Raw genomic sequence first — 14,342 nt, forward strand, 5'->3', positions numbered from 1 at the left:
TGCCACTACTAAGGGTCCCATAATTAAAAAGTCTAGAAATAAAATAAAAATAAGGATAGTGACCCCATTAGATATGCTAATTCTTATCCACCACATCGCCCCTTAATTATTCCCCATTTATAAAATATTAAAAAAAATTGATCCTTAGATCTAAGGAGTAAATAACCTTGTCATTTTAAGCAAAACCTCCACTATTTATAGCAGAGCAAGAGCTTGAAGCCAAGCCAAGTACCCACACCCACACCCACCTCTAGAGAGAAGACAGGATCAAAGGAGATAGAGAGAGGGAGAGTGTGTTGTTTGTCTCAATAATCAGAAAATATGGTTTTGCTAGATAATTTATGGGACGAGGTATTGGCTGGGCCTCACCCTGATCAAGGCATCAGGAAGATCACCACCAAGCCCTTGAACCTTAAAAGACGTACTGATCACCCTCTCACATCTCTTTTACAGATTTTTATATAACTTTCTCTGCTATAATTAATATTCTTCTTAACTATTGAGATCGATATAAGTAAATGTTGTTTTATGGTTGTCCTTGTTGGCAACTCGGCCACGTGGCGATGATGATACGGCCAGTTTGGGTGACGTGGATGAAAATGATGATATGACAGTGTCTAGTGTCACCGATGAGATAATAGCACTACTTGGTATGCATGGAATGGTTTGATATATCCTTAGTATGTGGTGCGGGTTTCTGGGTCAAAACTGGCAAAATTAGTCTATTTACGATCGGAGGCATTTTCGACAGTGAAAATGATATTTTTGGAAGATCATTTCTTCATAAAAAATATAGATTGTAATTTATATAATCCAGTACATCTGATTTTGTCGCATTCCGATACCGTATGAAGAACTTACTGCATTTGTGGCAGTCAAGGGCAGTTTCGGCATTGAAGATGAATTTTTTAAAGGAAGTATTCTTCATGTAACAATACGACAAAAATCCAATCTTTCCAACGGTTCTGATTTCATCACGTTCCGATTCCGTATGAGAAAGATATGTCATTGGAAAGTCTAGGGGCATTTTGATCTTCTTATATGGATGAATCAGATGATTGAGTCTTCTAAAAAGTTGTAGAGAGTCCAGTTACAGTTTCAACGCACTTCGTTTCATTTCGATCAGAGATCGTATGAAAAAGTTATAAGTGTTTCCGTAAAGCCGGTTTGAAAATCCAAACCGAAAATCCATCAGTTACTCTCGGTGTTGGGTGGATTTTTTGGAATTTATTTTTGAAATTTGAAGGGCTTTTGTGTAATTTCAATATTTTAAAGGTCTGAGTTGCAGGGGGTCTTTAAGCACTGAAATATATGGAGGCATGGGCTTGATTGTAATAAAGTGGAGTAAAGAGAAGTGAAATGGATGGTCCAGATTCGACCACGTAGGCTTGATGCCCATCCAAAGGCTGCTGAGATTTTGTGCTGACATGGATGAGATAGATGCTTGCGCGTAGGATTTGATTGGTTAGGTGCATAATCTTTGATGCACTGGCGCTATACCTTATCAAGGTATGTTTGTGGTGTTTCACGCGTGCATAGAAGGTATAAAAAAAGATTCTGATCTTAAGGATATCATGAGATCTGATTAAAACCATCATGGAGGATTCGGATTCAACGGTCGATAAAGTTTGACAAGCAACCAATCAAAGATTGACATCAAAAAGTACACGCTGACCGCTGACGTCAGCATGACGTCATTAGTTGACTATCTTATTCAAATCTTGTGGTTGAGATTTACTATCTATTATTTTAATCGGACGGTCTAGATTAAGAGATTCTCCTTGATGAGATCTACAGCCAGATTTGCGCCCCTGTTGCGCGCGCCACCGGTGTAGCCTACGCCACGCCTACGAAGATTCCATTTCAGGCTATCTTATTACTCCAACTTCAAATGGTCATATCTCCCTCATTTTAACTCGGATTTGGGTGACCCAAGTTGCAGCTTCTTTGTTTTTTCAAGCCCTACACCATAGAAGTAAGAAAATTGAGTTTTGAATGAAAAAAAGGCTACAGGTTTGACAAGAGAAGCTTTCCCCTCTTTGTTGGTCCTTGAATGAACATGAATACTTGATGATAAATGTTTTTATGCCATTAAAAGAGGTAAAAGAGGCGGTTGAGGTGTGTTAATGATACATTAACTCAAAGCCAAGGAGGAAGAGAAGAAAGCAAGGATGTGTTTGCTTTGAAGAGCAAGAAGCCAAGGAGAGAGAAGGTGTAAGCACCAAACTTGTTAGTACAAGTTTTCAGTCATCCCAAGCAATCGGTTGTGAGATTCTCCAACCTTTGATTTACATTATATGCATGTATGTATGTTAGAGTTAGTTGTGGATGAATGTATACATGCTAGGTTAGTTGTGGATAAATTGTACGCATGATAGCTAGTTGTGGATGTATATGCTAGGCAAAGCTTGACTGTAGGGCATTAATATAAGCCCAATTTAATTGTATTCTTTATTAAGTGCTTAGTGGGTGCTAAGCATTGGGAGTGGGTGCTTCCGTGTAGTGGGTGCTACACATTGTATCGGCATTGCGAGTGCCATCTCAGCTTCGGCTGGAGAAAATTGGGTGTAGGTGCTCCCGACTGTGGGTGCAGTCAAAAGTAGTGTATTGAGTAAGTACGAAGCCTTTATAGGCACTACTCCGGGGATGTAGGCAAATTGTCGAACCTCGTAAAAACCCTGTGTTGTGGGTGTTTGTTGTTTGTATTTTATATTGAAATACGTGAAATGTGGAATGGGTGTGCACACTTGAAAGTGCCTATGAGAGGTTGGGTGTGCATACGACTGTGTGTAAACAGAGACAGGTATATCAGGTTTTTCTTAGTCAGACATCGGACAGGTTTTTAGGGATCGAAATTGGACTCACTGATTCACCCCCCTCTCAGTGACTGTCGGTTACAACAGTATATATATATATATATATATAACTTTCTCTGTCATCTGGTATCAGAGCCACGGTGGCGGTGAATTCGGTTTATTTTCTTGTGTAGATCTCTTTTCATTTGTGTAACCGTTTTATTTCTTATTTTTTATTTTTGACGAAGTATAAGCCTTTGAAATTTTAGGAGGAGTGGCAGAAGAGAGTGTAAGCCCACAATTGTGCCCAAATTAAGTTAGAAATACCCCTTCAAATGACTAGATCTAGGAGGTTACCCCAAGCTTAAGATTTCTCAAAACATGAGTCGTCTATCCCTCTCTATGTCAATGAGATTGGCAAGTGAGGCAAGCACAAGTTCTAATGTGCTCCATTATAATGAACAAATAACAGATCTTGATAAAAGACTTCAAAAATGGGACATACCAAAGATTTCACAAAAAGATTTTACGAAAAAGATTAGCTTTCTTTTGAAACAATTAAAACCATCGAACAAACAATTAACTTCACCCCAGAAACTAAAGAGATCACCCTCTTTGACCCTAGGTCTCTACAAGACCTTTACCTCAAACACAAATTCAACTATGTCCATGTCGGCCTTGTTCAAGTTGCCATCAAACCTCTCCATCGTAAGGGTCTTAACACATCCCTTCTGTTAGCCCTTCGTGACCAAAGATTTCTTGAGTTCAATGATTTCCTTTTGGGAGCCATTGAAACAATCCTCTGTTATGGATATGTTCATTTCAATGTTTATTCAAACATGTCTATAGCATTAGAGGACCCAAATATCCTTCACTCTTTAAAAATCAACCTTAAAACCCATGGGTATAAGATGATGCATGGGTCTGTTTCCATTTTCATCATCCACCTTATCAAATATAAAGCTATGAAAACTGTCAAACCCCGAGCTCTCAAATGTTCTCCTAAAGGACAAACCCTCTACTTAGAGACAGATTGCCTTCAGGGTCAAATAGTTTACCCAAAACTAGTCCAGTGAAAAGACATCTCTTTCTCTGCTGAATGTCAGTTGCAAACGACTGTTATTCCACCTCAAGTTTCAAACACCAATAACCAATCCATTTCCCAAAATTCAGATGGATTAGTTACTCTTAGGTTTAATAGACAACCACCTCCTTCCATCTACCAAAATTCCCGTAGGTCATGCTCGGATGCTTCAACCTCCTCTGATTCTTTTCATTGGATTCCTCCTCTTAGGACTCCACCCCCAACTTCAAACCTTTTTGGATTAAATTCAGCCCAAAGTGTTGTCCACGGTACTTATGATATATTATCATCTATATCTGATTCTACCCAGTGTAGACAACAACAAACTGACCAAAACCAACCCCATTCTCCGACACCATCTGAGGTAGCTCCACCCAAACGAGACCCAGGTGTCTACATGGTTCAAACTAATAAGGGATATCAAATTGACAAACCATTTCTCATAACCGATTTTGAATGACCCAAAAATAAACAAAAACGTGATTGGTTCTTTAAAACTTTTAATCTTGAACAACAAGCCCAAATCAAAACAAATTGATATGACTTTATGACAAATCTTAAAACAAATGTTTTCCTTTTTTACTTACTTTGATATTTATGCTCAGGATAACAATATTGATTACCCTTGGCATAATCAAATCCTTACTCAAAATGCTACACATAAATCTTGGACCCTTAGCACCGGTCTACCTACTACTGCTATCCACCCCCCCGATGGAAAATATCAAATATGCCTTTAAAAATACCAAAATAGTCGCTTCTCCACTCAAAGTTGCCGAACAAGATGACCCAAACAGAAAACAAATCGAACAATTAAACTTTACAAATTTGAGTCTTCAAACCATTGGTGATCAACTCTTCCGAGTTGAATGCCTTGTCCAACCAAAACCGTTGGCCTCTTCATCCTTGACTCCGGCCCCGGTTCTACCTGCAATTCCCCTTTTCAAACCATACAACATCCCAAGAAAATAACAAAAAGAGCTCAATAAATCATATTTACTTGACCAAATAAATCAGCGTCTCACATCTTTAGAAGCTCCACAAACACCTTTGCCAAGTCAATCTACTGTTGAATCAGTTGTCCGAAATATTACCACCCTTTTAAGATATTCTTCTGATTCTTCCTCCAATATAAGAAATGAGTTAAATAACTTTCCTCAAATCAACCAAATTGGTCAAAGTTCTACAAAGTGGCATCATCTATGAGTGGAATATAGATGGTCTGTCTGAACATAATCTCGTGAACAAATTACAAGAAATGACTATGGTCATCAATGCACATCGTATCAAGAATACTGAAGACAGTGCAGTTGCTACTCTTCTCATTTCCGGCTTTACTGGCCAACTCAAAGGTTGGTGGGATTATGTCCTGACTGACGGTCAAAAAACAGAAATTTTACTGCAACCCAAACTTCTCCTGATGGGACCCCCCTTCTTAATGGCATTGGTGAACCCATAGAAGATGCTGTTAATACCCTTATTTTTAGCATAGCCAATTACTTCTTAGGTAACCCTTCTCGTCTCAAAGATAGAACTGCCGAACAATTATCAAACCTTAGATGCAAAAAATTACATGACTTCAAATGGTACAAAGACACCTTCCTGACTAAAGTCCTTACTAGACCTGATGCTAATTTTCCCTGTTGGAAAGAGAAGTTCTTCACGGGTCTTCCAACCCTTTTTTCTGAAAAAATCAAACAAAGACTTCGCAAAGAAAATGATGGGATTATCCCATATGACCAAATGACGTACGACCAAATTATTAACTTAATTCATGAAGAAGGTTTAGCCCTTTGTACTGATATTAGGTTAAGAAAATAAATTAATAAAGAAAATAAATTTTATAAACGAGAATTAAGAGGTTTCTATGAACAGTTCGGTTTTGCCCCCCTTAAACCTCCAACAAAATACAAACATAAATCTTCTCGCAAATATTATAAGGATTTTTACAAATCAAAGAAGTATATTTCTCGCAAACCATTTACTACTCTAGAATTTTATCAAAAATCTTCTTCAAAACCAAAATATAACAAATACAAGAAGCCTTTCAAGGCAACTAAAAATCAAAAAGATTTTAGGCAAAACCCGAACTCTCAATGATGCTTTAAGTGTGGCAAGCCTGGCTACATTACTAAGTATTGTCGAGTTTTCAAAAGAATTAATTCCTTACAAATATCTGAACAAGATAAAACTCAAATCCTTGCCCTATTCCAAGAAACTTCTTCCTCATCCTCTGATGAAGAAGCTCATAGACTTAACCATATCCAAGCATCTGAGCACTTGACTTCCAGTTCAACTGATAATGAGAATTTTCAGGCTTGTGCTTGTGATTCTTGCATTATTGGATTAAGTTGTGAAGATTGTGCTCCCAAATCCGTCCGGATGCTTAGAGCATCTCTCCAATCGAATATCTTCGAATTTATTGATAATCTGACAGACCCAGAATAAAAGAAAGCCTGTCTTGAACACTTAAAACAAAATATTTCTACACAAAATACTCCTCAACCTTATAATCTCCAACAAATAATGTAAAAATTTAAAAATTACCAAAACCATCTACTTTCGACCACTCTAGTCACATCAAAACTCCGGAAACAAATACTACAACTTTGCAATATGAAAATATCAAATGCCAATTATCTCTTCTTAGTCGATAACAAAGCCAACAAGCCTCTACATCAAATATTGAACCTACTCCAAATGAACCTTTTTCAAATCCTTTTTCAACTCAAGATTTAACTAACCCAGAAAATCCTCCTGGCTTTATGGCTACCATTACTTGTCAAAATTGGTACATCCATATTACTCTGGTGATTAATGCTTCATTCAAATTTTCAGTCATTGCCCTTGTTGATTCTGGAGCTCATCTCAATTGCATCAATGAAGGTGCTATTCCAACCCAGTTCTATGGACAAACGACCCAACGTCTCAATACTGCTAATGGGTCTAGGTTGAATGTCTAATATAAACTATCAAATACCCATGCATGCAATGGTGGCCTATGCCTTCCCCAGACTTTTAATTTAGCAAAAGATCTCGATCAAATCATAATTCTTGGTCAACCTTTCTTAGAGAAAATCAAACCTTTCAAAATAACCCAAGATGGTATTACGACAAAATTCCAAGGTCAGAAAATTATTTTCCCTTTCTTACAAGCTCAAACTCCTATTAACCAAAATATTAACAAAACCAAATAATTAAATTTTCTTAAAGCAGAACTTCTCCATCAAAGAATCTCTGAACAACTTAAAAATCCCAAAACCATTCATCAAGTTAACCAAGTTTGTTCTAAATTTGAACTTAACCTCTGCTCTGACGTTCCTGATGCTTTCTGGCATCGCAAACAACATATGGTAACCCTTCCTTATGCTTCAGGTTTTTCCAACCTCCAAATCCCTACCAAAGCCCGACCCGCTCAAATGAACCAAACGCTATTAGAAACATGCAAAATAGAAATTAATGACCTCCTGGCTAAGAAACTCATTCGGCCTAGTACTTCTCCCTGGAGTTGTACAGCCTTTTATGTTAACAAGGCAGCTGAAATTGAACGTGGGACTCCCAGGTTGGTTGTCAATTACAAATCTCTGAACGATGCCCTTCAATGGGTTCGATATCCTATTCCCAACTAAAAGGACCTTTTACAACGAATTTACCAAGCAAAAATCTTTTCAAAATTCAATATGAAATCTGGATTCTGGCAGATTCATATCCAAGAAAAAGATCGATATAAGATTGCATTTACAACTCCTTTCGGTCTATATGAATGGAATGTTATGCCATTCGGCCTTAAAAATGCTCCTAGTGAATTTCAAAAGATTATGAACGATATCTTCAATTCCCATGGACAATTTACAATTGTCTACATTGATGATGTTCTGGTCTTTTCTAATTCAGTAGAACAACATTTCAAACACTTAAGAACTTTCTATCAAATTATTAAATCAAATGGCCTTGTCCTTTCCAAAAGAAAAATGGAGTTTTTCCTTACCAAAGTTCGTTTTCTTGGCCACTTGATCGAAAAAGGCACCTTAACCCCTATCGATCGTGCCATTTCCTTTGGTGAAAAATTCCCTAACCAAATTCTTGACAAAACCCAATTACAAAGATTTTTAAGCAGTCCAAATTATGTTCGCGATTTTCTTCCTCAAATTAGTAAGATTGTCGAACCCTTATACCTCCAACTCAAAAAGAACCCAACCCCTTGGTCAGTAACCCAAACTACTGTCGTACAAACAATTAAAAAATTAATCAAAGAAATTTCCTACCTTTTTATTCCAAACCCTGAGGCTTTTAAGATAGTAGAAACTGATGCCTCAGATATTGGATATGGTGGGATCTTAAACAGAAACTCCCAAATGAAAACAAAGAACAATTAGTCCAGTTTACCTCTGGTATCTGGAATTCTGCTCAAAAGAATTATAGCACTATTAAAAAGGAAATTTTATCCATTGTCCTTTGCATTCAAAAATTTTAAAATGCATTATTAAATAAACCATTCTTAGTACGTGTTGATTGCAGCACTGCTAAGTTTGTTTTGCAAAATGATGTTTCAAACTTAGCTTCAAAACAGATCTTTGCCCGATGGCAAGCTTTACTTTCAATCTTTGAATTTCAAATTGAGTATATTAAAGGAAAATCTAACTCCATCCCTGAATTTCTCACCCGTGAATTCCTACAGGGCCAAACTCCACAAATCAACCTGCTCAGAATGGCTCCCCTAAAGGAGTCCACCTCCTCAAACTCCCTTGTCCGATCCAAATCCAGCTACAGCACCACTACCACCCCCTCCAATCAAATTGTTACACAAAGCCAGTCACAATTGGCCTCCGCAAACAAACCATACTCCCATACCGTGATTCTTTCCTCAGCCGCTTGTCCTCTTCAAGCCACCAACAAAGCAAGCTCTAGCCTTAAAACGACCCAGGCTAAACCCCTCCAAACAGCTCAGGGATCCAAAATTAAAAGTCAATACCATAAGAAACCCTTTAAGGAAAATCTCTTCACCTTGAAGAATCTCTTCACAACTATATTGATTCACCCATCAATATAGCTCAAAGAATTTTCTTCCAAGGATGGCACTTTTATTCCCCTTCTGCTGCAAAGACAAAAGAATTCTACGAGTACATCCTCGTAGGTACCGACTCTGTTAGATTCAAACTAAATTTTGATAAAAATGACAAATCCCTGGTTACTCACAATATTATAACCATCTGCAAAATCCTTAGCCTTCAAGATTGGAAAAATCATCATTTCACTGCAAAAAATTTTTCAAATACCTATAACCCTCCTGGTTACACTTACTATGATTACCAAGAGGCATAGTACAAAGCCTTCTGCTTCCAAAACAGAATTAGCCGCCATTCCTGATTTTTCTGTTTTGATTATAAGTTCAATAACTAAACACCCCACTAGTTTCCTCGATGGTGGGATCGATATGGACTTATAGTTGACATCCTCCCACCACAAATTTAAGACTCTTACCAACTATTTTACAAACACTCTACACCACATCCTCACCAACCTGACCTCCTCCGGTTTTTCCTGCACTGTTGCCTGGCATGGATCCTATTCTGGGAATATGAGATATATGATTTCCAGACCCCTGACTGGGTTGCCCCAGTTCTCTACCGAATTTTTAATGTCAAATGGTGGGACAACTGTGACCTCTCCAAATGCAAAAAAATGGCACTCATTCAAAGTCTTACGGGCCTTAAACCAATCCCGACACTTTCAGCCTCATCCAAATCTAGCATCAAAAGTGAGAAGGAAGCTCTTCTAGCTCATCTTGCTAAGCTCGATTAGAAGTCTCCAATGATGTTTCCTACAGTCTTAGTTCTATCAAAGGCTCCATGCTGGCCCACTGCCATAGTGAACAAATGGCCCAAAATCCCTATGAAGATGAACCAGATGATGAGCCCTCCAGCTCTAAAGCATCATCTTCAAGCAAATTCAAGACTGTGACCTCGCGGAAATCCCGTCGGGCCACCTCAAAATCAAAGTCTTCTACCAAATGTTGATTTGGTCATTAACGTCTGCTAGGATGGTTATAAACTAGCCGACCGGTGATGTCAAAAACTCACCTAGTCAGTTATTCACAGACGACCACATAGAGGAAAGATGGTACTACTACTGTCCTAGGTTATAGGACAGTCAGGCCAATAACAGGCTCAATCAAATATGGTACAGTCTCCTTGATCAAACCAATACAAAAAATAGTGTCTTTGACACATGAAATGCCGTAGGTGAGATCATTGAAGATCCCAAATCAAAGGTCAAGACCAAGGATTCCATCTCAATGGCTGAGATTGAAAATCCCAAATCAAAGGTCAAGACCAAGGATTCCATCTCAACGACTGAGATTGAAGATCCCAAATCAAAGGACAGAATCAATCTCAACTTTCGACATCTACAGTGCCCTCAAATAGTGTTCCAAATTCAAATGCACAGTACCAAATGAAATTTAGCACTGTTCAAAATGTAATCTTCAATAGTGTCAAAATGAAACCCAAATGTGCCGCAAACCTAAATGTAATGCAAATATGTCTCCTTACTCTATAAAAGGAACATAACCCCTTCTCCCAAATTACTTGTAAAAATTCTCCTAAACATTAGAACTAAAAGAGAGAAGCTCCAGAAGGATCGCCCCTCTGAGTTCTTCAAGATCTTCAAGCTCCACTGGATTTCCAAGTGCTCTATCGGCCTTCAACTATCTCCAAAGTCTGATCGTCCCTTCTAAGACTGATCGCCCTCAAAGGTTAGCACCAGCAAACTCCAAAGCTTCCACTAAGATCAACACATCCTTCTTCTTCTCAAATCCTCCAACCTAAGCCTACCCAAGCCTTTGTAACAAAGATCTCCAAATATTATTAGTAAAGTTTACTTTTGTTATTTTATGGTTGTCTTTGTTGGCAACTCGGCCACGTGGCGATGATGATGTGGCCAGTTTGGGTGACATGGATGAAAATGATGACATGATGGTGTCTACTGTCACCGATGAGATAACAGAACTACTTGGTATGCATGGAATGGTTTGATATATCCTTAGTATGTGGTGCGAGTTTCTGGGTCAAACCTGACAAAATTAGTCTATTTACGATCGAGGATATTTTCGACAATGAAAATGACATTTTTTGAAGATTGTTTCCTCATAAAAAATATAGATTGTAATTTATCTAGTCCAGTGCATTTGATTTTGTCGCATTTCGATACTGTATGAAGAAGTTACGACATTTGTGGTAGTCGAGGGCAGTTTCAACATTGAAGGTGAATTTTTTAAAGGAAGTGTTCTCCATGTAACAATATGAAAAAATACAATCTTTCCAATGGTTCTGATTTTATCACTTTCTGATTCCGTATGAGAAAGATACGTCATTAGAAAAGTCTAGGGGCATTTTGAGCTTTTTATATGGATGAATCAGATGATTGAGTCTTCTAAAAAGTCGTAGAGCATCTAGTTATGGTTCCAACTCACTTCATTTCATCTCAATCGGATATCGTATGAAAAATTTATAAGTGTTTCCATAAAGCCGGTTCGAAAATCCAAACCGAAAATCCATCAATTGCTCTCGGTGTTGGGTGGATTTTTCGGAATTTATTTTTGAAATTTTAAGGGCTTTTATGTAATTTCAAGATTTTGAAGGCCTGAGTTGCAAGGGGTCTTTAAGCACTGAAATATATGGAGGCAGGGGCTTGATTGTAATAAAGAGGAGTAAAGGGAAGTGAAATGGATGGTCAAGATTCGACCACGTAGGCTTGATGCCCATCCAAAGGCTGCTGAGATTTTGCGCTGACATGGACGAGATAGATGCTTGTGCATAGGATTTGATTGGTTAGGTGCATAATTCTTGATGCACTGACGCTACACCTTATCAAGGCATGTTGTGGTGTTTCGCGCGTATATAGAAAGTATAAAAAAGATTCCGATCTTAATGATCTCATGAAATCTGATTAAAGCCATCATGGAGGATTCAGATCCAACGGTCGATAAGCCTTTCTCTTTTGTGAGTGGGAGACAAGCTCCCTTAAAATCCAGAAAAGCAACCAATCATAGATAGACAACAAAAAGTGCATGCTGACCGTTGACGTCATGACGTCATTAGTTGACTATGATTCCATTTCAGGCTATCTCATTGCTCCAACTTCAAATGGTCATAACTCCCTCATTTTAACTCAGATTTGGGTGAATCAAGTTACAGCTTCTTCGTTTTTTCAAGCCCTACACTATGGAAATAAAAAATATGAGGTTTGAGTGAAAGAAGGCTACGATTTTGGCAAGAGAAGCTTCCCCCTCTTTGTTGGTCCTTGAATGAATATGAATACTTGATGATAAATGTTCTTAGGCCATTAAAAGAGGTAAAAGAGGTGATTGAGGTATGTTAATGATGCATTAACTCAAATTCAAGGAGGAAGAGAAGAAAGCAAGAATGCGTTTGCTTTAAAGAGCAAGAAGCCAAGGAGAGAGAAGGTATAAGCACCAAACTTGTCAGTACAAGTTTCCAGTCATCCCTGGAAATCGGTTGTGAGATTCTCTAACCTTTGATTTACATTATATGCATATATGTATGTTAGGGTTAGTTGTGGATGAATGTATACATGCTAGGTTAGTTGTGGATGAACTGTAAGCATGTTAGCTAGTTGTGGATGTATATGCTAGGCAGAGCTTGACTGTAGGGCATTGATATAAGCCCAAATTTACTGTATTATTTATTGAATGCTTAGTGGGTGCTAAGCACCAGGAGTGGGTGCTCCCGTGTAGTGGGTGCTACACATTGTACCGGCACTATAAGTGCCATCTCAGCTTTGGCTTGAGAAAATTGGGTGTGGGTGCAGTCAAAAAGTAATGTATTGAGTAGGTACGAAGCCTTTACAGGCACTACTCCGGGGATGTAGGCAAATTGCCGAACCTCGTAAAAACCTTGTGTTGTGGGTGCTTGTTGTTTGTATTTTATATTGAAGTGCGTGGAATGTGGAATGGGTGTGCACACTTAAAAGTGCCTATGAGAGGCTGAGTGTGCATACGACTGTGTGCAAACAGGGATAGGTATATCAGGTTTTTCTTGGCCAGACATCAGACATGTTTTTGGGGATTGAAATTGGACTCACTGATTCACCCCCCTCTCAGTGACTGTCGGGTTACAACAACTTTCAAATTGCATTATTATTTTCTGCATTTGCATATAGCTCACTTCTTGTTCTATCTTCAGATCAAAGCCTATAGTCGTGCCTCTTGATTCTGAAAAATAGATCTGGTTAAACAGCTTTTATTTTCTGTTCTTATTTTGAGGTCATAGTCTTGCTTCTTTATTTGTTTATTTTAATTTTGCACAAATTAGTTCTAGGTACGGTATTGCACCTATCCTAGTTCTCGTCTCCCTAAATCGGAGTAAGGTATCGCACCGGTCTCGTTCTTCTCACCATACAGAACCAAGAGAACCCTATTTTCCTGGATTTTGGAGCAGATTGATCCTGTTATCTGGTATCAGATATATGTATAGATATATATAGATGGGGAAGGAGAGGGAAGTAGATCGTTGTTGATGCCAGAGAGCCCAACGACTCTGACAACGCCGACAACACCATCTTCAGCTAGAAAAGAGAACGTGTGGAGGAGTGTCTTCAACCCGAGGAGCAATCTTGCCACCAAGGTCATCGGTGCTGCTCTTTTTGACAAGCCCGAACCTAACACTCCTACTGTTTACGATTGGTAATTACCAACTTAACAAATGTAATTAATTACTTCCAAGTTTTGCCTTGTTGGGTTCTACACGGAAGCAACAATTTCAATTATAATATGAATAACGCGATGTTAAGGGCATATAAGGATTTGAGCACCCTCTCTTCAATGGTTAGTTTTTAAGCATGAGTTATACTTGAATACCAATACACCTTTCCTGGCTACAATCATATTTTATGTATCTTTGTGTTGGTGTATGATGTCTTGTATTCTGTCATAATTTAATTCAGGAAGTACCAATACACAGGCGCCCTGACAGAACCGAACGGCGGTCCCGCTTATCGGTAAGCAAGCTATGGGGGTTGCAAGCCCAAGGAGGGCAGGAGGCCCTCTTTGCATAGCGGGGGTGTAGGGTGCACAACCCCCGCTTGAATTTTTTAATTGGGTATAATTTTGCACCTTTTAGATTAGGGTTTTTTGCTATATATTTATAACGAGGTTTACTTTCTCTGTAAGCAACTCTAAGAGGTGTGAGGACGAGCGCTATAATTTTATTTTTCATTGATAGTGAAGCAGAATCTCATCTAACCGAGGACGTTGACAATCTTTCCGAACTCACAAATCTATGTGCATTGTTTGTTCTTTTTTTTCCATTATCTTCCTCATCGCTTTTAGGTTTGCATTTCTATACTTTGATTATGGCATTATGATATATAAGTTTGTTTGATGAGTTTGGATGGTTATTGGTTGCAGGCTTTACAGCGATGACACCAGGAGCAAACATCGTTGA

At 38.4% G+C, this 14,342-nt stretch overlaps 1 protein-coding gene across 1 annotated transcript; it reads left to right on the top strand.

Annotated features, from left to right (window-relative positions):
* Positions 1-321: 321 nt before the first annotated feature.
* On the top strand, positions 322-14,342 carry LOC122082969 (auxin-repressed 12.5 kDa protein-like). The gene is made up of 3 exons (XM_042650723.1): positions 322-421; positions 13,384-13,582; positions 14,306-14,342. The coding sequence occupies exons 1-3, from the start codon at positions 322-324 to the stop codon at positions 14,340-14,342; spliced, it is 336 nt and encodes a 111-aa protein (XP_042506657.1).

Source organism: Macadamia integrifolia, chromosome 1, assembly GCF_013358625.1.
Source record: "Macadamia integrifolia cultivar HAES 741 chromosome 1, SCU_Mint_v3, whole genome shotgun sequence".
NCBI classification, from domain to species: domain Eukaryota; kingdom Viridiplantae; phylum Streptophyta; class Magnoliopsida; order Proteales; family Proteaceae; genus Macadamia; species Macadamia integrifolia.